Source organism: Nematolebias whitei, chromosome 10, assembly GCF_014905685.2.
Source record: "Nematolebias whitei isolate Nwh7 chromosome 10, NemWhi1, whole genome shotgun sequence".
NCBI lineage: Eukaryota > Metazoa > Chordata > Actinopteri > Cyprinodontiformes > Rivulidae > Nematolebias > Nematolebias whitei.
This window is the reverse complement of record NC_056507.1, coordinates 13,477,769-13,502,797: the sequence shown is the minus strand read 5'-3', so window position 1 is coordinate 13,502,797 and position 25,029 is coordinate 13,477,769. Positions and strand designations below refer to the sequence as shown.

At 38.5% G+C, this 25,029-nt stretch overlaps 1 protein-coding gene across 1 annotated transcript in view; it reads right to left on the bottom strand.

Moving 5' to 3' along the window:
* Window positions 1-228: 228 nt before the first annotated feature.
* The window catches only part of smpd3 (sphingomyelin phosphodiesterase 3), a 37,695-nt gene continuing 12,894 nt past the window's right edge, over window positions 229-25,029 (bottom strand). Inside the window, exons 4-9 of the mRNA XM_037682661.1 lie at window positions 13,925-14,000; window positions 11,185-11,346; window positions 8,891-8,980; window positions 5,084-5,147; window positions 4,709-4,877; window positions 229-632 (exon numbers count right to left, since the gene is read on the bottom strand). Coding sequence (XP_037538589.1) covers window positions 531-632; window positions 4,709-4,877; window positions 5,084-5,147; window positions 8,891-8,980; window positions 11,185-11,346; window positions 13,925-14,000 — 663 coding nt within the window. The 3' untranslated portion in view covers window positions 229-530. The remainder of the gene's footprint in view (window positions 633-4,708; window positions 4,878-5,083; window positions 5,148-8,890; window positions 8,981-11,184; window positions 11,347-13,924; window positions 14,001-25,029) is intronic.

The window sequence follows — 25,029 nt, the reverse complement described above, 5'->3', positions numbered from 1 at the left end:
CAGCTTCGCTTCACTTACATTTTCCTTTTATACGCTAAACAACGAGCATCTGACCGTCCCTGAAGTTGGAGTCTTTAAAAAAGATTATATTTAAACTACAACTAAAGCAGATCCGATCAAAGGAATGTGTGTACTGGCTACATGAAACACCACTCAAAGTCAAACCCTCTGATTCAGTTCTGCAGGGAGTGCCGGAGGAGCGGCCAGGCGATGCCCAACAGTCTAAGAGCCACTCTCTTGTGGCTGATGCAGTATTTAGAGTGTGTTTGTGTGGGTCATTTACCCAGGAAGATGAATATCTCAGACTTCCTAATCTGAATTCCCCAGCTTATCTCTCCCTGTCAGAGTCTTTCACTCTTCCTTTTTCTTCTCCACTTCTCTGAACGCTCTCCCACTGATTCATCCGTCTACTTGCCGTCCCCTCAATCATTTCTTCACGCTGCTCTGTATCTGTAAACTCGTAAGGTCTTGTCTTCTTCCCGTTCGCTCCGCCATGGCAGTATTTCGAGATGAAAGCTCAGGCGGTCGATCTAAGGCTCCTCTTCTCCGGTGGAAACAGCCAGGCGCATGGCTACAGACAGGTGGTCAGTGAGGCCGGCCAACTGGGTCACAAAGCTGAAGTCTTCAATTTCCTGCAAGAGAAGGTCAGATTTATCCACACTGTGCATGAAACTCTCCCCACAAAAGCTGGTCAAGAATTACTTTACAACTAAATATTAACTTGTATGACACATGAACATATAAAATCATAAAGTGTAATACACAAGAACTAGAAAGCTCCTGGAGAAACTTTGATGGGGACTGTGACTCTGCGGCCATTTAAATTTTTTTATTTGACAGTACTATGTGTCGAGGTTCACTCTCAGCTACCATAATATCAAATTTCAGCTTAATACGCAAAAAAAAAAAAAAAATCAGTGAGTTATAGTTATTTTTTTATTTAAGCTATGGTGACCATCTTGGATTTTTGATTTGGATTCAGTATGTGATGGGGAACATTTGTCTTTGTTTGCAAATTACATCGTCGTGGTAACGTGAAACGCCAATAAAAGTAATAGCACACATCACGGTGACGAGCTGGTCGTTTTGATATAACATTTGAGGGGGTACACGTTGCGGTTCAGGCCTCGTTAAAGTTGATGTAAGAGTAAGATATAAAGTTAAGAAATCCTTGTCAGGTGGATAATAATAGATGCCTGCCTTATACTAGGCAGTCCCCAATAAAGTGACAACAAAACAGGCACTAATAAGTACATAGAAGTACTTTTTGTGTTTTTTTTTCTTTTTAAATTGTGGAGCATTTTGGTTTACAGCAGATGTTTTAAATGCTATTCATAAATAAAATGTCACGAGAAAACAAAATGATTTGATATAGAAAAATAGCATGTTTCTGGAAAACGTTAATGCTGCTCAGAAGAGGAAGAGTTTCACCAGTTTCTGGTTGATGTCATCTTGTTTCATTAAAAATGATCTATTTTCTTTCATGTCCGCTGGGCTTGTCCTCATCCTCGGGGTTTATTTTTATATTCACATATAAATGTTGCAAAAGAACATAAATGTGTTAGCAGGGAGATTTTAGTTTGTGTCAGAACTTTGATTTTCCTGGTAATGCTGAAGGATTTATCTGAAATTACTCACTGGGATTTTAGCTAAATTTCTATATATTGTCTTTCTACATTCACTTCAACAGTTTGTTTCATTATACTACAGGCTGTTTTGTTTTTAATTACATGCATAGAAAAAAATAATGAATTAAAAATAATATTAACACCTGCAGATGTTTCTAAAGCCATGCATACTAGAAACATTTTTGTCTCTCTAACTTGGAGGTATGATGCACAGTTTAAAACTTAAACTACCACACAGAAATAAAACATTTGACTAGTTGATGTATTATAAATGTTTTCTCTGCAGCAGATAATGTAGGAACCAATAAGCAGGATGATCTTTGTGCTGGTTTCTTGCAGATCCTTTCCATTCAGCTGTTCATGATTTGACAAACCAGCAAACGTTTCAAACTTTAAAGGTTGTTTTTTTTATCTAGTGTTAATAGACCTTGTGTTTTTATGTAATTATTTTGCAGGTTTAGACCATATGTAAAAGGTAAGTACAGCTTTAGTCAGCTGAGCTTTAATATAGAATTAAAGTGGTGTTTTTATCAGAGCTTTTCAAGAAATCTGTGAGAATCTGTGTTTTTGTTCAGTTATTTCTTTAGATTCTTGTGTTTTCTGTGCTCTCCAGTGTTTTCTTCCTTGTTGTCAGCTCCTGTCTCACCTGTCTCCAATTCTAACCACCCCAGGTGTTTGTCATTTGTTGTCTCCTTAATCTCTCTTTAAAGCAGTGTTTCTCTATTATTTTCTGTTTTGCCCCCCCCCCCAGGAAGAGGTAAACATTTTGCGCTCCCCAACTCTCCGCCGCAACTGTAAATAGTATAATTTGTCTATAAAATTGTTATAAGTACACATCTGCATAACATTGTGTCCTTATTAACATTAAAGAAAAAAGAATATAGATCAACAAAGAATAACTTTATTAACATTATTTTTTAGTCTGTAACAGAAAAGACTTAAAGTGCTTCAATTTGCCTGAAATAATAATTAAAAAAATCTATCCAAGTAAACGTTTTTGACCATTTGATACTGAAAAATAAAATAAAATATAATCAATAAATAATAATAAATTCAAATTGATCAGCAACATTTTAAGTCAGGAGTGTTATATACAACACTATGACCTACCAAACAAAAATGAATAAAATCATTTGTGCTGATTTATTATTTTTTTAATCAAAATGAGGAAGTCAGGATCAGTGGCTACAATGAGCACGTTTTGCAGTGCACAGCTTTTTGAAGCGGAGTTTGAAGCATGATCCTGCAACACTCAGCTCCTGCTCAACGTTTAGCTGGACCTGGACTTGGTCTTCAGTGCAGCAGAAGCAGAGACGTTGCAAAGAGCGCAAGAGCGAAAGCGAGTTGGGGGTGGGGTGGTCCTGGGGATCGTGCTCACAAGAGAAGAACCTGACAAGTTGTTTAATGACATAAAATATACTTTGTTAGCAAAGAATGGAGTCCTAACATTTGTTAAGCTTTATTCTGTATTTACAACAATTAAAATAACACGTCAAAATTGTGCTTTGACAAAATCATCGATAAAACTAAAAAAATTCATCAATGTGAAAGAGGAAAGAGGGGGCAGGTGTTGCTCTCACTTTGAGTTTATACTCTTTGTCGCATGCGTGCTGTGGTGACAAGCGTCCAGAGCGTCATAAAAACAGCAGCGAAGGACTGAGGAGGTGTTGGAGTTATTTAATTATCGTCTCAGCAGCAGAGGGGGAGCGACACAGTTCAAGCATGGCTCCCAAAATGACAAGACAGTCATATTTGCTCATAACTTTATTATTAGTAAGCCTAAGAGTTGCCGGACCCGAGCAAACTGTTGCCGAACGCACCCTGACAAAATGAGAATGGTGCCAAAACAACCAAACAAAAAACTACTCCCTGCTGCAAAATGTTCCCCGGGGTCATATGCACCCCCAAAGGCCCTGCCCCGGGCCCCCCGGGGGGGCGCGCCCCACTATTTGAGAAGGACTGCTTTAAAGTCATCGTCTCTGTGTTCCACCTTGCTTGTGTATTGTGCTTCCCACAGCCTGTCATGTTCTGTTTCTCCATTTTTCCATTCGTTCATATAAGTTTTGCTGCCCCGACAGCTTTTGTTTTTGCTTAATAAATAGAAATTATTTATTTTACTTTTGAGTCTCCCATGTCTGCCTGCATTTGGTTTCTACACAATGAAGAACATGTCAAAATCAGACTGAAGTAACTGGATTTAGTTGCACAAATAAACACATCAGGTGCTAAAAAGCACTGCAACTTGTCTCACTCTGACCTTAGCAAACCTACCCACATGGTGATTGGTGTTATTTATGAGCACATGGTGATTTTTAAGCAGCTGAGCCATTTCCAAACAATTAAATGTCATTGAATTTATTTCCTTAGACAGGAAGTGATGATGATCACCTCCAATCAGTGTTTTATTTTTTTTTCAAAGGCATGTAAGGCACTTCCCAACAATTACCTAATGCCACGTTTCTGACAAAAATACTCTTACTGCTACAAAAACACACACCTAAATCCAACGTTTTGAATGAAGCTGCTTTACTGCAGAATGCTGGTTCATTTCCAGACACCTAAAAACACCTGTGAAAATACCTTCTGGTAATTTTTTTAATTTATTTATTTATTATTACTAATATTTTTTTGTGGAAGAAAAACAGATTTATAAACGAACAAGTGAAAACGTCTGATGAGCTTGAACTGAAGTGTCTGTTGTCGGCCACCAGGTGGCAGCACCAGGCTGCAGTCTGAGAGGAAGGCAATGAGTCAGACTGAAAGCGGCAGAATGAGAGGGGCACATCCTGATGGAAATGAGGTGATTTGATTTTCTAATCCCTGACAAAGACTCCTGAGACACTATTGTTTGTATTCATTTGATTCCTGTCTGTGTCGCTGTGCTTTTGTTCCTGAGTCTAGACTAGAGAAAACATCTCTCGGGAAATAAAGGTTTCATGAGCGTCTTAATAAAAGCAAATCTATCAGAACTGATCACTTCTTTACTGACAAGATGAGTTTACCTCAACAGACTGTTTTTTTAATAAGGGGAAAAAATAAAATAAAATGTGTCTGTGCATCCATATTTTATCAAATCCTACCAGTTTCCAGTCCTGCTGAAGGCTCTCGTCACTGTAGAGGATGTAATCGATCCGCCGTCCGTTTCCCTTCAGTGGGATCTTCCTCCCCTTCTGACCACTGGCAGGACAATGGTTCTTACTAGGAGGAAACACCAGGTATTCCTTCCTCCCATCCTCATTCTCCATCACTCTGACAGAGACACAGGAATATACATCAGTTTTAGAGTATGGATTTAAATAAAAGTGAGCACTTGGTGTGACATCTGTGAACAACAACGTCATCATAAGTAAACAACCATGTTTCATCGCTACATTAATTGTAGAACAAGTTCATTAAAGTGAAAGAAGTGCCCTCTCAAGTAACAGAAGATGTCACTTGATGTGTGCGTGACTCACTTTTGTAAACTCTCAGCTGAGCTGACATCTTCGTCATAAAGGCCACTGGGATCCAGCAGAGTGCCTGTGGAATGACACGTTCAAATAAATCACGTAAAAACAGAACATCTACTGCTCAAATGTTGTTTGTCAGCTGTCCACGACGAGAGGGGAGGTTACGTTTTACTGGTTGGGATGAAACCTGTAAGTTTCTTCAATTATTTATTTCAAATTCTTTGTTGTTCATTTGAAGGGCTGGTTATCTGTTTGTCTCTGTGTCCCTGTGGTGGACTTTGGGTTTGTCTCCTGCCTCTCCCACAGAGACGGCACCAGCTTCTTGCAAGTCAGAAATTTAAAAAAGCAGGTTAAAAATATGGATGGGTGCGGTTTTATTTTCAGAGCAGCGACCGTTTATTGAAGCATGCAGTGTTTCAGAATGTCTTCCTGTCTGACCCAAAGAGGCACAATAGATAAAAAAATTGAAGTTTTTCCAGCTGAAATAAACCAGAACTGTTCTTTAATCTGTGTTTGCATGAAAATGTAAAGTAACAGATTTAGATTGTGGGTTTTGGCAACAAAAACATCTAAGTAAGGAAAAAGTTGTTTAAAAAAATTGACATGTGAATTCACAGTAGGCATGTTTTTTTTTTGTATTTTTTTTGTACTTGACCAAACCAAGAACCTTCACTGTTATCATTAAACAAATCTGTGCTGTAGTACTATAAATCTGGACAAGTACTGTATTATGCTTTTTTATTATGGCAAAAACCAAGTATTTGTATGCTTTCTTTTAAGTAAATTAGCAGTTGAAGTAAAAGTTTTTATTTTTTTTTCTAAAATCAGAGAAGCTTGAAAGACTGATAGTGGAAAAACGACAGAATCTATCATTTAAATTTACAATTTCTCTCTGAACCTTTACATTTTACCATGTTTTTTATGTCGCCGATGCCTTGTGATTGATTGGTACACGTCAGTCAGGTGAGGACATGTTGAGACCAGTGATGGGCTGTCGAAGTGCTGTTTTAATGATTATGTTGTTTAAATTATTAGTCTTTGAGTTCTGTGTCAACATCCATTTTGTGGAGATTGACAGTCATTTTCTACCTTTTTCATTCAATAGATGTCTGGGACAAGCTTTTGACGGTAAGATACCAAGACTTATTAATGAGCTTTAAAAACACCTCTTAATTATACACGTAATGTTATTGATTTAAGCAAAAAATATCCATGCAATGATAACACAGTTTAACAGCCCAACCTTCCTTCACTCACTGCCTTTAATTCTGGTTTTAGACGAAGATGAGTTTGCATTGAAAAATGATGGAGTTGTAGCCGTTTTGTTTAACCTTAACAATAACTTGATGTGCTGCCTCGTACTTTTTGCTCAGAGTATGCATTATGAATGACTCTCAGCTATAACCACACCAGTTTTAGCTCATTATCTGTAAAATACAGCAAGTCGTAGTCACTTTTGTGTAGGCTTAGGTTAATTAGTTTTGGTGGCCATCTTGAACTGGGCTGACTTCAAAAGAGTTTTAAAACGTTTTAGATGCACATCTAATGATTGCTTTTTGCAAGTTTTATTAAAAAAGTACCCAAACATCGTTTTGGTCACAGCCAAACAGACACGGGCAAAAACTTTATTGCCCACTTTCATCTGTAGGCTATTCTTCTTCTTTCGGCTGCTCCCTTCCTCAGGGATTGCTACAGCGAACTCACTTGCACGAAGATTTGACGATTGTTTTTACGCAGGATGCCCTTCCTGACACAACTACAGACCACGGAGCTACCACAGCCCTCTGTGTGGAGCAGAGAGCTGCTATCTGGGGCACCCGGGGGAGCAGATGGTGGGAGTTAAGGGCCTTGCTTATGGACCAGGGTGGGGCAAATGAAGGTGGAGACAGGTTTCACCTTTCCCACTCACATTTTTTATGTTTTCGGTTCCAGGAGTTGAACCAGCGACCTTCGGATCACTGGCCCACCTTCTCTAGCCTCTGCGCCACCACTCCCCCCGCCATTATAATTAAAGAAAAGACAAAGTTAAAATGTGGGTATCATTTTGAGTAACTGCCAAAGAGCCAAATCAAAAATCTAATGTTTATAATTTAATGACTTAAAGGACAAAATGAAGACTCAACACAATCTGCTGGATACCCTGCCTTACATCAATAATGTTACTAATTTAATTTTATGCATATGAATGTATTTGTTCATTGCCCTGAAATAACTTCTGTTGTAATTTGGCATTATAAAAATATCAATTGTATTGAATAGTAAAATATTTCTGCACCTTCATAATTAATCGTTGTTGCTTATTATGTTTTATAATCCACCCCATGTTGAGGCTGCTTCCAGTGGCACCAGAAGACGCTGTTAGGCGTGCGTTCATCTCGCTTTTTTAATCCTCAAACCACAGTACGCTGGCGAAATGTGACAGCGAGAGACTGATGAGCACTCCAACAGGCTTTTGACATTGAGGCTGCGAGGCCGTAGGCTGGATAACGTGGTTAAAACACTCAGTATGAGGAGAGCATCTCTGAAGTTACTCCAGTCAGTTCACGCAGACTGGGAGCTCTTATGAGAAGTGGCTGTCTGATGAGCAGGCAATATTCTTCACGTCAAAAAGGAGGTTCTTGATCACTGGACTGAAGCAGCTGAGGATTCAGGTTGTTTGACATACAGTAGCTTCCCTGTTTCAGGTTCTTAATGCGACCTCAGTTTATCTGAGCTCATGAATCCTGACGTCACCCACAGGCTGCGGCGTGTACGAACAGAATAAATGCTCTTTCACATCAGATCTGCCCACTTCCTTATAAACACGAGACACTTCTTGATTTTCACCATTTTAGTTGCGACACAAACTCAAATGTATTGATAAGAGACATGTTTGTGGATCACTTTACAGAAAAGTTTTACTTGAACAGCTTTAATTCTGTGCTTACTTTTGTTTTGTTTAATTATTCCAGCGGAGGTTCTCACTGGACTATAATGCAGCAAAAATCCCTGCGTGATGAACGCAGAGAATTTCCAAAGATCAGAAACATTTTCACAGCAACACCCGACACACAGCTGCATTTATTTCTATGATTGTCTGCAGCTTATGGCAAAAGGGCGACAGTGTTTTTTCCCATGCCTCTTTGTGTGTGTGTGTGTTCGTTTGTAGGTACCGTTAGTGAAATATTATGAAAGATACTGCAAAATTGCATGAGACTGTGCCTATAATGTTATTTTCATGGTTTGACCAAAATAGCTATAAATGTGTCGTTTCTCAACATAAGAGGATCTTAGTTTAAAACTGTGAGATGAAAAGCAGTGTAGCTTTAAAAAATGACAGCCCTTTGAACTTCTTTAGATATTTTTAAGAAACAGGATAATCTTATTTTATTTATTGATCCATTCATCCCTTTCCATTTTCTTTTTTTTTTTCTATCTCCTCATAAACATGAAGCATGGATCTTTTTGTTTTAGTTTTTTCCAGCTTACCTTACAAAAAAAAAAATCCTAAATAAATGCTTTTTTTTTTTAACAAGCCTTTACACGCTTTCCTTTCCACTCCATCCTTAAAATACCAGTGACCTAAATGTTGCTTCATATCCAAACGGTCCAGTGTTTGTGTTAGTCATGCTCTTGTTTCAGGCTCTGCACTTGTAATATTTTCATTCACACTGAAGGTGCATCCTGATTTAGCCTGAAGAGGCAGATGTTGGTCTGCTTTGCTCTGCAGCCGCTGCATGGCTCACTCTGGTGTTCCAGAACGAGTGATATACACTTGTAGTGTTTTTATCGCTGCAGTGAATGTGACGTGTGGTGAAAACTGTGTTGGCTCACCCAGAGCCCATGGTTTGTCCTCCCCTGGCCCCAGGCGACACGGGTCCTTGTATTGAGTAAAAAGTGCATGCTGCTGCTCCAGTTTGTCCTCTGAACAAAATAAAACACACAAAGCACAGTCAAAGGTTTACCTAAAGCAATCAAAAACCGAGTCAGAACAATACCTGTTCTGTTGGAGTCTTTATTTCCAAACATGCCAGCAAATTTGAGACCTTTCACATGACATGTACCGTATTTTTCAGACTATAAGGCGCACTTATTCTTTAATTTTCTCAAAAATCGACAATGAGCCTTATAATCAGGTGTGCCCACTAATTCTGGTTGTGCTTACTGACCTCGAACAAATTTTATATGTTTATTGTGAATGAGTTGAATAAAGTTGGATTCCTCTGGGGTTTTTTTTTTCGCTTAATGCGCCTTATGTATGAAAACAGACCCATCCATTGATATTGCGCCTTATAATCCAGTGTGCCTTATAGTCTGAAAAATACAGTAGACGGATTTATCATTTTAGTTCAACACTAGATGGTGGTAAAGATCACACTCATCTACTGTAAATTTAATAACTGCAGAAATAAACATGTTACAAACCTAGTTTTATGTTTGTATTATCTAACGTAAAAAAAACAACAACCCAAAAACCTTCCTAAATAAAATGCTGGGTGCAGAATGGCTCAAAAAACATCTTTTAAATATTTATTTTTCGTGCAGTGTAGAATATCAGAGTCAGGTATAGATAATTATGACAAACTTCAAAGAACTCCACATACAAATAATTTAGTTGATTATATGAAAGTACTCATCCTAAACACCAGTGTCGTTGAAATGTTCTACTCGTTTCGTTTTTACTGAGTTATTTATAGAAGGGATCCAACTATGATTCTACAACTTGTACTAGAAACTCTGCATGCTGTACAATAAAAGTAGCACACGTCCACTGCGACTTGAGCTGACGGACCATGCTCACGCCTGCAGCTCATTATTGTGATTTTCATGTTTATTGAAAATGAAACATGGATTCTCCAGAAGTCTCAGCTGTAAAGTGACTCGTCTCCTCCTCCGCCCGAGCTGCAGGATTTTAGTTCTGAGGAAAATTTTTACTGAAGCATTTTTTTTTAACTTTAGTTGATAAATATGAACAGTAAAAGATATGTTGGACATGGCAGTGTAAAGGTGGGAGTGTGGAGGGTCAGGATCACTTCTAAGGATTATCTGATCTGAACCAAAGCAATAATTGTGTCTTTATTCTTGGCACAAAGGTGGACTCTGCCAGGTCAGTCTTTTGTCTCCGATTCTGTTTGTGGTGTTCATGGACCAACCAAAACTCGTTTTAAAAAAAGAAAAACTGTTGACGTGGAAGCTTTCAACGTCTTAAGTCAAAGTCATGGAGAGGAGCATGGTTTGGGAACCTCAGGGTCTCGTCTCTGCTTTCTGAAGATGATGTGGTTTTGTTGGAGTCTTCAGGCCATGCCTGTCAGCATGCGCTAGGATGGGCAGGAAGCAGCTGGGATGAAAGTCAACTCCTCTAAGTTCGAGGTCATGGTTCTCAACTGGTAAAAGATGGAAAGCTCCTTCCGGTTCGGGGATAAGTCTCTGCCTCCAGTAGAGTTTCATTCACAAGTTGTAATGGGTGGATGGATGAACAGAGGCCTTGTTTACAGTAATGAAGGCATTGCTCCGGTCTGTCATGGTAAGGACGGAGCCATATTTAAAGCTTTTAGTGAGTAAAATTAACTAATAATTTGCCCTTTGAACATTCTGGTGTTACAGCTGCAGTTTTGTTTGTATAAGTCCATGGTTCCCAACCCTGGTCCTTGAGGAACACCATCCTGCATGTTTCAGTTGTTTCCTACTCCAACACACCTGATTCAATGATTCAATTACTTCCTGAAGTTCTGCAGAAGCCTGTTAATCACCCATTTTTTCACAACAGGTGTCAAAGCATGGGAAACAAGTAAAACATGCAGAATGGTGTTCCTCAGGGACCAGGGTTGGGAACCACTGGTGTAATAAGTAGACCCAATACAGCCAAAAACAGTAAATAATTCTTGTTTTTTTCTTTAACAAATTAAAAGAAATAAAATAAACTGGAGTTATTTACAATATTCAGGTACTTCCACATGTTTAAAATCCATAAGGTTTAATTATTAATGCTGAGATCATTATTATTTTATTATAATATCTTCCACTGTGAGAGGTCTGGGACAGAAACCTGCGTCCTGCTGGTTTGTGAACTGGTTACAAATGAGAAAAAAAAAAGGTGTGAAATACACTGATTTATTAGCTCTGCACACCTGAAGAACAGTTGTCAAAGTTCAGGTCTCCCAGGATGACATCGAAGGCCACCAGGTCTTCCAGAACCTTCTCTCCTTCAGGTGATTGGGATGAAGATTGACGAAACTCGGCCCCCCACTGGAGCAAAAGGTCCAGCTGCTCGCAGCGGACTGATGCATCGCCTGAATAAGAACACAAACGACAACAAGGCATGATGATGTCAGAACATTGTGCACTAAAAACAGGCTTATCCAGGGGTGGGGGAGTGGAGGTGTACAGCTGCTGTTATATTTTATTTTCACATCTATGTTTTTTAGTTTTCTTGTGGTGTTCCTGATTTGTGTTCTGTATAACTAAGCCTCTTTCCTGGGCAGTGTTTGTATCAGTCCACTGCAGCCAGAGAATCTGATAAACTGCTGTTGGTTACGGAGCGAAGGGAAGGAGGTGAGCAGAGGGAGGCGGTGGATGAGCTCATGAGAGAGAACAGATGAATAGAAGAGAACATGAGAAACAAAGAAGTGTCAGGATGTTCGAGCGCGAGTAGGTTGCTTTTGGCTTTGATTCCTCTCGGCTACAGCTCAAGTAAATCTGAAATTGTTCTTTTCGTTTATCTTTTGTCCGTGTATTTATGAATGCTTTACTGAAGTCATAAAAAGAAACTTAATGAGGGTGTTGTTGTAAAGTTAACTGTAGGTATGCAAAATATTTGATGAGGGAGAAATATAGTTACAATAAAAAACTTTTATTTCGGACTGTTATGCTTACTAACACCAGCCTGGCTAACTAAAGTATAACATATAAATCAATATGAAATGAGTAATGCCTGCAAATGTTAAAAATCAATTTTCTAAACTCACTTTGCAAATGTAATTGCATTTATTTCTTGTTTACTTGACTCATGAATTAGATAAATGTCTTGTTTCTAACTTACAAAACATCCTGCTAAATTAGTTTTTCCAACTGTCATGTTTTTAAAGGTAAATAAAAGACAGAGAATAAATTTGGATTGACTCAAAAATATTACACTTAATAAGATTTTTGTATTAAATTGCAGGTTATTGATCCAAAGATTGAACAAAGCTCTCGGATTTGCACCTGCAGCTAGTCCAAAGTGTCAGCTTTGGCAGGAGGCAGGGACCCAGAATCCAGACCTGACATGAGGAGCTTAAACCAAAACTCGTTTATTAAAAAAAAGAAAACAAACTGTTGACGTGGAAGCTTTCAATGACATACTCTGAAGGAACATGACGAAAGTAAAGCAGCAAACCAGCAGAACAACAACAATGGGCCACTGATCTAAAGACAGAGTGAGACAGAATATATATAACTTGGCTGATGAGGAGTGGTGAAACCTGTGCTGAATTTAAAGTGGGAACAGGTGAGAGTGGGCGGGGCAGGCTGACTGACATGCAGCAGGTTAAATGAGGAGAGAGAGATTGGGCTGAAACATGAACAACACAAGAGAGTAAATCAAACACGGGGATCACGAAACACAAATGTTTGATCAAAACAACAAAACTGTTGCTCTTCTCATCATACCTTGAAGTTATTCAAAAACTCTGGCATGAAAGCTGGCGGGTGATGTGCATTCATGCTCGGCTTTTAATTATGACAGTGTTTGCTGCTGCATTTTGAGTGTGAAAAAAATATATTCAAAATAATGTTTTGTGCCTATATCATCATTTGAAGCAGCAGCCGTGGTAACTTTTGTCATTATGAAAGTAAAAACATAAAACGTTGTGTTTCATCTGTAAGAGTCCAATACCAAAAATGCTTCCAAGCATTTACTTCATTTTGTTTTGTGAGTCAGAGTTTCTTTATTTGTCATTCATGTGGTACATGTGGTGGAATGAAATGATGTACACAGGGTCCCAGTTACATACAACAATAAAATGTAAATGAAGCTGTTCCTCAGTCTAGTGGTTCTAAACTTAATGCTCCTTAACCTCCTGCCTGAGAGGAGCGGGGCAAAAAGTGTGTGTGCTGGGTGAGTGGCGTCCTTCATGATGCAGGTGGCCCTCTTCCTGCATCTGGAGGTGTAAATGTCTGTGATGGTGGGGAGGCTGACACCAACAGTCTTCTGTGCAGCCTTCACCACTTTGCAAATCTTTGATAAATGTTGTTAAAGACGCAGTGATTGCGGAGATGTATAGAGAAGTTCTCAGTTCAGAAATGTCTGAGTGACAGCCCTGAAAACAGCAGCTGTTCCTGAAATACACTAAATCTAAACTCACTTATAAACCGAGGCAGCTGCCACAATTTTAAGGTGAGTTTTTGTCCAGTTCTTTTGCACCATGTATCTCACACGAGGTCTTCTCAGGTCTCTACATTTTTCCTCTCTGTTTTTCCCTGACTTGTGCATCCCACCCCCTTACCTCTAAGGGGTTTATCTTTGTTGTATCTTTAGAAACGGTACTGGTGCTGCTATATTTAGACCCGCAACAAGCTCAGGAGAAGCCCAGAATAGCAGGCAAAAAGAGGAGGGGGTGGTGACGGTGGATGTGTCTCTGGTAAGAAAATGAGCGTGGCTTGGACCGGAGGCTTTAAATAGGGCTGTGACGCCTTAAACAGCTTGAGGCGGTCACCATGGGAACAGCGGGAGGAGGGGACACATGGGTTTTGACGCTCTCATTTATCTATCGGTACACAGAGGCACACACAGAGACATGACGCCGAGATGGTTCTGCACCAACAACCCCCTCCTGAGCAGCTTTGAAATACATCAGCGTTCAGTCACACAAAGAGCGGATGCCACTTTACCTTCTATAGCGTGGAGGTGTGTGCACGCGAGGTATCCCACAACTCTTTGCTCCTGATGGGAGGTGCCCACATGAACCTGCAGGGATGAAACGGGACATGATGTCACTCTGCTGTGTTCAAACAAGTCACATAAAAACCCAATTAGCGAGCGTGTTTGCACGAGGCATGTCAGCTGACAACGGCGTGATTAGATCATTTAGAGTGAAGCGAAACGTTAGAGATCCCCGAGGGACAATTAACGCACAAGCTGAAATTTAATTACAGCATTTAAGGTGTGCATTGTAAGCGTAGTGAGGCAAAAGGAAAAAAATAATTAAAATACTTTTAAGGAATCACCAGTTTCGTAACATGCGATTACAAAAATAGCAGGTGTCCTGTACAGTTTGAGCCACATCTGTGATACATAGCTGTTGTGGATGCTCCAGTGGTTGCACACAAAACAGAAATATTGACGCTCTGCAGATGCTACACAAACTAAGTCAGTGTTAAAGAGGAGCTTTTATCGTCAGCATTCTTCCCAGTCTCATATTTTGTGCTGAAGTTCATCAAAAGGCCTTTCAATGCAAAAAAAAAGTGCTGATCACTAATTGATCAGCACTCGCTCCCACCAACAATAGAACCAACATTAGGAGCTCTGACATTTTGTTCCAGATAATAAATGGTCTGCAGAGGCTGCTGGAGCATGAAACATTTTCTATCAGCAGAAAACAACTATTAACAAAGGGCCCTCACACTATTATCAACAAGATCTTTTTTAAAGAGTGAGAGGATATTATTCACAGGGGTGAGTTATTGATTGAAAAGTTTCTCATTTAATCTCATCAGAAAACTTTGTGCCAGCCATTCAATGTTCTTCCGAACATACCCTGAACATACTGACATAAACATCTGAACCATAGATCCTCACGGTCGGGGTGGCATGGTGGTACAGTGGTTAGAAGTTCACAGCAGGAAGGTTGCAGGATCAAAACTCAGCTGAGATCCTTTTGTGTGGAATAGGTATGTTTTCAATCTACTTTTTGGCTTCCTCTTAAACATGTAACAAAATGCAGGTATCACATCTGGATGATTGTTCTCTTAACTAGGGATGCACAATATTATCGGCAAGGTATCGTATCGGCCGATATTATCGATAAAGTTAAATATAGCAATAAAGTTAAATATAGCAATAAAGTTAAATATCGGACATTAGCCATTCCATAAAAAAAACTTGTCAATATAAAAGGCGCTGTTTACATATATATACATGTATATATACACACACACACGTACACATATATGGCTCTGTTTTTTGTATGACTGTTCGAGTGTTGTCATTGTGTTAGAGAGAGATGATGTCATGAATAAATTTGACATTAAACATAATCCAAATTGAATTGTTGCATCATTTTCTGCCCCTTTTTGGCATCTGCATCTGGTAGCAGGCCAAACTGACAAAGACCATGCAGAATAATGTAGTATTTTAATTCCAAAGCAGACAAAGTTGTGTAGTCTATATAAGTAGGTCTAGGAAAAAAAATATTGGTATCGGTTATCAGGCAAATAAGTTTTCACATATCGGCATGTCGGATATCAGCCAAAAATCCAATATCGTGCATCTCTACTCTTAAAGTCATCAAACATGTTTGCTTCTCAAGTGAATGAAGGAATTTTCATGTTTTTGCTCTTCAGTCACAAACTCTGGAGCTCTGTAGTTTCTATGCTGACTCAAGGATTGTTGGTATTAAATCACTGCCTATCGGCTTGTTGTGATGAGAAGTATACAGTATTTCTAAAGTTCATTTGTCACTTCTGAGGAAAAGACACTTCAGAAATATGAAATTGTATTCTGTCTGATTATTAAAATAATTGCAGGACTTGGAAGTTTTTGACGTGTGGAAAGTGTTGTATCTGTGCCTTCTGTGATTTTGTTTTTTGTCCATTGGGTTCTGTTGTGTTTCTGTTGTTCGGTGTAGATCTTTTGAGTTTTTGTATTTCTTAGACTTGTTTTTAGTTTTAGTCTTGTTCTGTTTCCTCACATTTCCCATTTACCCTCTGTCAGCTTTCTCACTGTTTGTTTCAGTCTGTCACCCTCATCTGTTCCTAATTAGCAATTTGCAATCTACCCAGGTGCCCCCACTTTCCTCTCTCCCTCAGTTTCCTATAACCAGTCTCCAGTCACCACCTCTCCAGTAGCTCATTAAGTTTGGGTCCGTATACCTCTATCCTTTTGTGTTTCGTGCTCCAGTATCTTTTCTTTTTAAGTTTTGCTGCAACGTCAGCCTGTTGTTGTGTTATTGCAAATAAATAAGTTTTCATATTATTTCTGAGCTCCTCCATGTTTGTTTACAATTGGGTCCAATCCACCACCCCTTGGAATAGAAAGTTAAATGCTTGCTTTTAATCTCACCTCTGCTTAAATGCTTTTGGGTGAATTATTCAAGAGAATAATTTTAGTTTTTCTGCTACTGTGATCATTATTTTCTACCACCTGCTGTGATGTTTTGTTTTGGTTTGAATATTTCATTTCTAATTTGGACGAGCAAAGACGAGTATATTTGAAGTTTAATAGCAGATTACCTCTTAAATTTGTTTAAAGTTTTACTCCATGTCAGATAGTGTGTGTAAAAAGTGTGCCACCCTCTTATTAGCTTAACTAGAGCCTTGTTGGCTGAGCAGTGTATATTCAGAATAATGACTATAGGTTTTCATTGCATTCTGCTCTCGACTCCTACAAAGACAGACTTCTGCTTGTCTCGTTTGTCTCTATGTGACTTTGTGATGGACGGGCAACCTGTCCAAGGTCTCATTTATGACCCCTGGAAACAGACATCAGCTCCCCTGCATGGAAAAGCAGGTGAAATTGTGAATTGATGTGAGTGAATTCAATAAAACTAAGCCAAATAACTGAAAAACTGCATTGAACTTTGGTTATACATTTGTAATACTAAAATTTCTCTACTCTGTATGCTGCAAAATGTAAGCAACAACAATACAAAACTATTTAATCAGACACGTTTAGCAACAGGACTGAAGAGTCGTGAAAGACGACGAGGCTGCATCTGGCAGCTCTGAAGAGTCGGTGGGTGGATGCAGCATGATGATGAGCAGGAATTAAGGACTGTAGATAAATAAAAAAGATGATTGTGAGGTGGACATGTTGAAGCATGAAGGCATCTGGGAGGAGCAGATCTGTTGTTAGACTGCAAACATATCTGCTCGAGGTTGTAGTTTAAAAACGTCTCTAAACACAGGAATATTCGACGTACTAAACTGATCCAAACACAGCCTCAATATCAAGGAGAACATCTTTTCTAAGCTGTGCCATCAGATTTATGAAGTTACAAATGAAAACTGACCATTGCTCACTAAAAAGCAAACAAGTTGCTTATAAAGTGAGGCTTGTGATGACTATTTGGCAGCGTTTTTATTCAAAAAGCCCAGGAATGTATTAGTTTACTCATTTATGACTTTACCAGCTGAGCAGCTGGCCTCTGTGTGTGTCATGTTGCACTATGTCTTGATTACCATCTGTTCCTAAGATGCGAACAGTATGTTGGCAAAAGATGTGACAGTGTATGTGATACAGAAGATACAGGTCTATGGTGTGTGCACATCTCTGTGCAACAGCTCCCTGTAACCTCCAGAAGGAGCAACTGAACTTTAAGATGTTTAGCAGACAGTTTTGCACTTGTTTGGCCACTTTCTTGTTATTTATGATATTTATAGTTACCATAGTTTTATGAATGAGATTTGGCGTCGTTGTGCACTTCCAGTAAGTCAGCAGAAGCAGGTTTGAGATTGAGTGCTCATTTTATTTTGTTAAATTCAACACAAAGAACAATTACCAGGCTACACTTACCCTCCACTCCCCAAGTTAAAGCAATAATGTGCTGCCCTGTGTCTGTGTGGGTGCATTAGCTGGTCAGTTACCAAAATCTTAAAAAAAAACCCCACACAAAATTGGTTATTTTGTAAAGGCTTCTGTTGAAGCTAACTTATTTCTAGATTGCCTCCATAGCCAATTGACCTTAGAAAAAAAAAACATGGAAAAGGGTTTAATTACGTAAATGCTATAGAAATTGTGATAACATTTTGTGTGGTAGTAGCTGAGAAACCATTACAACCCACTGTAAATGCTTACCTGAAACTATTGAACAACCTTTTGGTGACTGTTGGTTAAGATTTAAACAATGCTCATGTTAAAATCCTTACATAGTCTATCACATACTTTGTGGGGTTTGATGTATTATTAAAAAAAATCATTGTAATGCCACTTTAATTGGTGATATGTGACTTATCTGTGCTGCTGATTTTCTCATGCTGCTGTATTCATTCATACCCATCTGCTCGCTACTGAATCATGTTCGGGCTGTTGTTGATAAGCCATATTGTTTTACATTATTCATGTATATTTTAGATCCTTGTATACTGTTTCTTTTTACACTTTATGTTTTTTTGCTATTTTTGGGTGTAACTGGTACCTTGAGTACATACTTTTGTTCTACCTCATGTACCACATATGATGATAATAAACTTGACTTGAACTTGATATTGTAGATCACTGAAGAAGTTACAAATTACATCATAAACTTTGGATTAGTGCATGACTGTCTTTCTGTTCTGAGCTACAAAGGCCCTCCAAGAGAATACTGCCGTGCACCGACTATTTTTAGTTTTATTTTTCTCTACTCTGTGAAACTTACACTGGCACAGTGTTTCAATGAATACCAGGTCAAAACTTGAATTTCTAACAGAACATTGTAAATTTCATTTGATTATTATTATTTTTTTTTGCTAAGGTTTGCTACCATTCTCTGTTACAATAAAGATGCGGAAGAAATGCTTTGTTTAAACGTCAGAACTTTAAAGCTGCAAAAACCGCTTCAAAGTTGTTTGCGCAATCGTCAAAAATATTTCATCAATTCTGTCTGTTTGACCTTGAGGCTGGTGTGATGTCTACAAGGATACAGTGCATCATTTGTATTTGTGTTTTCAATGCAAGAAAAACTTTGACACTACAAACCAAAATAAGGAAATATGGACAAAATCATTAAAATTACACATTTATAACAAGCCAGGTATTTCTAAATATATTTTCAAACTGCTTAATAGAATGACCAAAACTAAAACATCAACTGTAGTTTCTGGGACTTTTGTCAGCTCCTCTCTGTTTAATTCTTGTTTGAATTGTCTTTAAAAAAGTACAACAAATTAAAACTACAATGTGGAAAGTAAAGATTGTTTTTTACTCCTGTGAATTAAAAGCTTCCCACAGCTGAGAGCAGTCAGCCTAATTCATTCAACCTTTATTTAGACAGGTAATCCCATTGAGCCTCGAGGACTAATGAGCAAGAACTTCCAGCAATGAGTTCTGTTTTTGTCTTGGTAACTGCGCAGAGCATTTAATAAAACCTCCAAAAGAACCTCAACGAAACGTCGGACTAATGAACAAAGTCCATGCTCAATAATCCAGGTATAAAATCCAACATTTTTCAGTCAGGTCATCTGGACGGTTTCTTTTTTTGTGCTGAAACGTTTCGCCTTCGATCCAGAAGGCTTCATCAGTCAAGGAAACACACAACAAAACTGATTCTTCACCCAACAGCTTACTCCAAAGTGGAACAGAACTGCAGAACTGATTTGTTCCACCTTGGAGTAAGCTGTTGGGGGAAGAATCAGTTTTGTTGTGTGTTTTCTTGACTGATGAAGCCTTCTGGATTGAAGGCGAAACATTTCAGCACAAAAAAAGAAACTGTCCAGATGACCTGACTGAAAAATGTTGGATCGGACTAATTAGTTTTACTTACCACACACAAGCTAACATTTTAGACCGCATACTTCCCACTTAGTATTTGAGTCACATATTCTTTATCTCTTCAAATATTGAGTGTTTGGTTGAAGTGTACAAGCTCAAAATGTGAAGAAGACTGGTGCAAATTCAATCAATGCATTATGAGATGGTGAATTCGCCTTTCTAATAATGGTGAATAAGATTTGCCAGTAAAGTGGTATTTTTAAAACTGTGATTTGTTAATGCTTTGAACTCCTCGGTGAAAATTGTTAGTTTGAAAGACTTTTAACACTAAAGGGGAATCTAGGCTAAATTTGGTCTAAAAGGGAACGCTTTGCAGATGCTGATGAGAGCTAGAGTTGGATTTTGACTAAATATTATTTTTAGCTGTGATTCTACCAGGTTTGGAAACTATAAATGAGTACAACACATGAGAGAGATTTGAAATTGTGATCACAACCTTTGAAGTATGGGTGGGTGAAGTATCGAGGAATGTTCCACTTTTATCTACATCGTCTGCATCGGATTCACTGAAGCTTAGTGTCTCTCACACTCTCCTAATGTCACACTCAGACAGCTCATGCCCACGAGCATTCAGAAAACTTTCCAGCAAACTCCCCCACCGATGGGCATGCAGAGATGGGGAAAGTGATCGACTTGTTAAAATAAATAAGTACTGGACCAGTTATCTGGTAGTGGTTCCAATTTAGCATAGAAGCTGTTTAACAAATGCAGCTTCTTTCTGGGACTGCCTGTTTTATGGCCTGGGAAGATCCTGGCCAAAAACCAGCTTTTCCATCAAAGAAGTCTCTGGAAATCAGCTCATTACGATCAAATTTGCTCAAGTTTTGTGAAAGCTACCATTCTTTCTGCTAAAAGAGGAAGAATATGATCTGTGGGAAAACCCGGATGATTTTATGACACTGTGTCATATGCATGAGGAGTGAAATCTATTTTTAATGGAAGATTCAGAATCCATTTTCAATACTAAGCAACACAAAAGGTGCAACTCAGAAATTTTGAAGTGCAGAGTCTATGGCCTGCACAAATCGGACACGTGCATATGAGTGAAATATACGACTGAAGAAAAAAAAAGAATTGGAAGTATGCAATACTTTACTTTAGAGAACAACCAAGTACAAAGGGAGTAGGTGGGAGGTAATACATGAAGATAACCAAAATGCATAATATTTGTTTAGTTGATGCATTTCAGCCCCCTGAATGGTAGCCAAATTGTGAGTGGCAAAAATTTTCCCACCTATTCTGCACAGCTCATGGAAACAAATAATACAATCCAGGGAATGCTATTATGTCAGACTGAGTTTTCATTTGCATTAAGAAAGCACTTAAAAGCAGATTTTAAAACATGGCAATACATTTATATTGTGCATCATGATAAATTCCTTAAATATTACAATAATATTTTAGGGCGTATCACTCAAACTTGTTAGCTGCTGAGCTGATCAATAAAACTCCAGACACCACTTAACTTCACTGCAACAGCAAGTGATTTGTCTGTTACTTTTCACAATTTAGGCCAAATAAAGCGATGTTATCACCAGCAGTTGAAGGCAAAGCTGCAATTATGATTTTTATCAGTATCTGTGTGTGTTCAAATTGGTCTCAAGAACATTTGGAAGGAATTTGATGAAACTCTCAGAAAGGCATTTATTGGATGTGCATCAACAACTAGTTCCCTTTTTGGAGTCAAACCACGGCAAAATTGTCACCACATCACTAGCTGTAACTCGGTCAGTTGTAGCTGAGAGTCAATCACAACACATTCTCTGAGTGCTATGTCTCACAATGTCGCATGAGATCCTGCATAACCTTATTTTGAAGGTTTGATTAAAACAGCCATCATTTTTATTGTGAATTTTCAGCATACGATGATTTTAAGTTAAACTCTGGCCTAAAAGGCAGTGGGTGGTATGCATTTGTTTTTAAAATTTTAATGTATTTTTGTATGAACATTTTGATATTAGCCTACAAAGCTCTCAACAACCTAGTTCCATCTTATATTTGAGATCTTATTGTTCCATATTTTCCTAACAGAGCACTTCGCTCTCAGACTGCAGGTTTACTTGTGGTTCCTAGAGTTTCCAAAAGCAGAATGAGAGGAAGATCTTTCTGTTATCAGGCTCCTCTCTTGTGGAACCAACTTCCAGTTTATGCCCATAAGGCTAACACGTTGTCCAGTTTTAAGACTGGGCAAAATATTTTCCTTTTTCATAAATCCTATAGTTAGGGTTGGCTTGTTTTGCTGCTATAGGCTTAGACTACTGGAGGACAAACTGACCACAATTCCTAAAATGAATTGTTAAAATTTAATAGTTTTCATTTGATACTATTTTATCTTAACATGTGATTCTTGACCTGCCATTGTGTATCTGTTCCTCTCAAACCCAGCCGGCCGAAGCAGATGGTCGCTTGTCCTGAGCTGCTAAAGGTTTCTTCCTCATGAGGGAGTTTTTCCTTTCCACTGTCGCCTTCATGCTTGCTCAAGATGAGATTTCTGTGATGGTGTTAAACTCAAAGCAGTCTGCTCCTCAGATAAATAGTGTTAAATTATTATTTTATATTCAAATGTTTCTGTTCAGTGCCCTGAGATGACTTATGTTGTGACTTGGCACTATATAAATAAACGGAATTGAATTAAGATGAATATTGTCGTGAATGTATCTTGTCTGCATGAAACCTGTAGGGTTCTACATTTATAATCTGCCACAATAAATGACAATAAATGATTCTACAGCTTTGTTTTAAGCACAGTTCTTCTGCTAGTACAATATAAAGTTTGATAAAAACATGCTGATTGATGATGTTTGCCATTCAAAACCCAAATGATTAAAGTGATTGAGTTTCTTGTCCAATCTAAAGATTTAACCACAATATTAGTCGGTTAAAAGGTGAAGATGTTCCGGCAATTAAATCGTTTCAAGCCACATAAAAATTGGGGTTCTCTGGTATTCTAACATGATTTTCTTTGCATTCCAGTCGTGCTCTTGGTGTGGTGTATAAAATATGTAATATGATCTAAATTATTTGGTTTAAGTGTGGTCTAATTTTAGCAGGAGATAGTAGTAAATAAGGAATACATCATTGCTGCTGCTTACTGAATACTTAATAGACAGGTTAACATTTGAAGCTTCTTGTAATCTTTACGGGAATAGCTTAAAATTAACAGTTGATGCTAGGATTTATAATAGCTTTTCCTTTTTTTTTTACCTGACCTGAGGCTAGGAAAAACAACAGCAATATTTTAGTTTAACCTACATTAATTCACTGCTAATTATGTGCTTCTTTAATTCAAATAAATAGAATATTTTTATCCCCTTTCCTTTCCTACAGTTGCTCTTTTCTCCCTCAGTGCACTTCTCTACCCACACGCCGCACTCTGTATTAATATTTTAGGGGCTTATGCATGCTTCAATAAGTGTGTGTGCACCCTGAAACTGACAAGAGGCCTGAGGGGATTCTTCTGCACGTGTATACGTGCACAGCCATGCTTATAAGGAACAGTGGACTTTCAGTATGTGTTTATAATCCAAGGCTTGTGCACAAGCTGATGTTCAAACGGAGCCGAGGGTTATGGAAGCTCTGCGCAAAGAGCCTCGACAAGAAGCAGTTGATACCTAAATGGTTCTTTTTACGTATTTGCTCTTTTTGAATCAAACTAAATCCTCATTAACTGGATTTATTTTAAAATTTAAAAAAGCAACAAGTCAGACTGTAGGATGTGAGAAACTAACTTCCTCTCATTACAGGGCACTGAGACAGAAACGAGCACAACTGAGCAAGTCTGATTATAAAAGCTCTGAGCATGCTGTAAATAATTACTTTAACTTTACCATCACGTGGCAGCTGAGATCTCACCTCACATTACTCGCATGAGTTTGATCATTCACTGAAAAACCAAGAAGCCAGTTTGTTGCAGAGAACAAAAATCAGAGGAGAGGACTGGAGTGGCAGATGTGCTGAGGTTTTGTTTGTCTTTCCAAATGAACAAACCCGGCACAATATTTGTCATTCCAGTCTTCAATAAAGGCTTAACGGCAGTGATATTCTCATTAAACGTTGTGTAGTCAAGGTGATCCATGAAACGTACGAGTGTTTAAATAGAAACTGTCATAACTGGGGAAACAAATCTGTCCTCTCAATGTGATCTCTGAGAAAAAGCATTCCCGTTGATGATGTCTTTGTCTGTGTGCATGTGCATGTGTTTTAGCAAAATATTTCATGCACAACTGGTCTGATTTTAATGAAACTCTCAGTGTCACTGGATTTTTAACTTTCTTCACATTTTGCAGTCAACCCAATTAAAGGTGGTAGCCGCAGCTAGTCTAGTGTGATACTATAGTAGCAGATGGAGTTCAATTCAATTCAGTTTATTTATAAAGCGCCAAGTCACAACAGAAGTCATCTCAGGGCACTGAACAGAAAAATTCATATACATAAAAAGTAAGTTAATAACATTATTTATCTGAGGAGCAGACTGCTTTGAGTCTGACTTCATCGCAGACACTCGTTTTGAGCAAGCATGAAGGCGACAGTGGAAAGGAAAAACTCCCTCATGAGGAAGAAACCTTTAGCAGAACCAGGCTCTGGACAAGTGGTCATCTGCTTTGACTGGCTGGGTTTGAGAGGAACAGGAAGGAGGAACACATACACAATGGCAGGTCGAGAATCACGTTAAAATTGAAATAGTATCAAATGAAAACTATTCAGTTTTAACAATTCATTTAAGGAAATGAGGTCAATTTGTCCTCTAGTAGTCTAAGCCTATGGCAGCATAACAAGTCAACTCTAACTATAGGATTTATGAAAAAGGAAAGTCTTAAGCCCAGTCTGAAAACTGAACAATGTGTCAGTCTTACGGACAGAAACTGGAAGTTGGTTCTACAAGAGAGGAGCCTGATAACAGAAAGATCTTACTCCCATTCTGCTTTTGGAAACTCTAGGAACCGTAAGTAAGCCTGCAGTCTGAAAGCGAAGTGCTTTGTTAGGAAAATATGGAACAGTAAGGTATCTAATATAATATGGAGCTAGGTTATTGAGAGCTTTGTAGGTTAGAAGTAAGAGTTTGAATTCAATTCTGAATTTGACAGGGAGCCAATGGAGAGAAGCTAAAACTGGAAAGATATGATTGTTTACTAACTCCAGTTAAGGCATCCATCATCTTTACCTGCTTCTTTCTTTTCAGTTTACTGGTGCCACTGGACACTCACAGTGTGAGAGGCAGGGACACCCTGGACAGGTCTCCAGCCCATCACAGGGACACAAAGAGACAAATGAGACAAACAACCATTCACTCTCTCACTTACATCTAGGG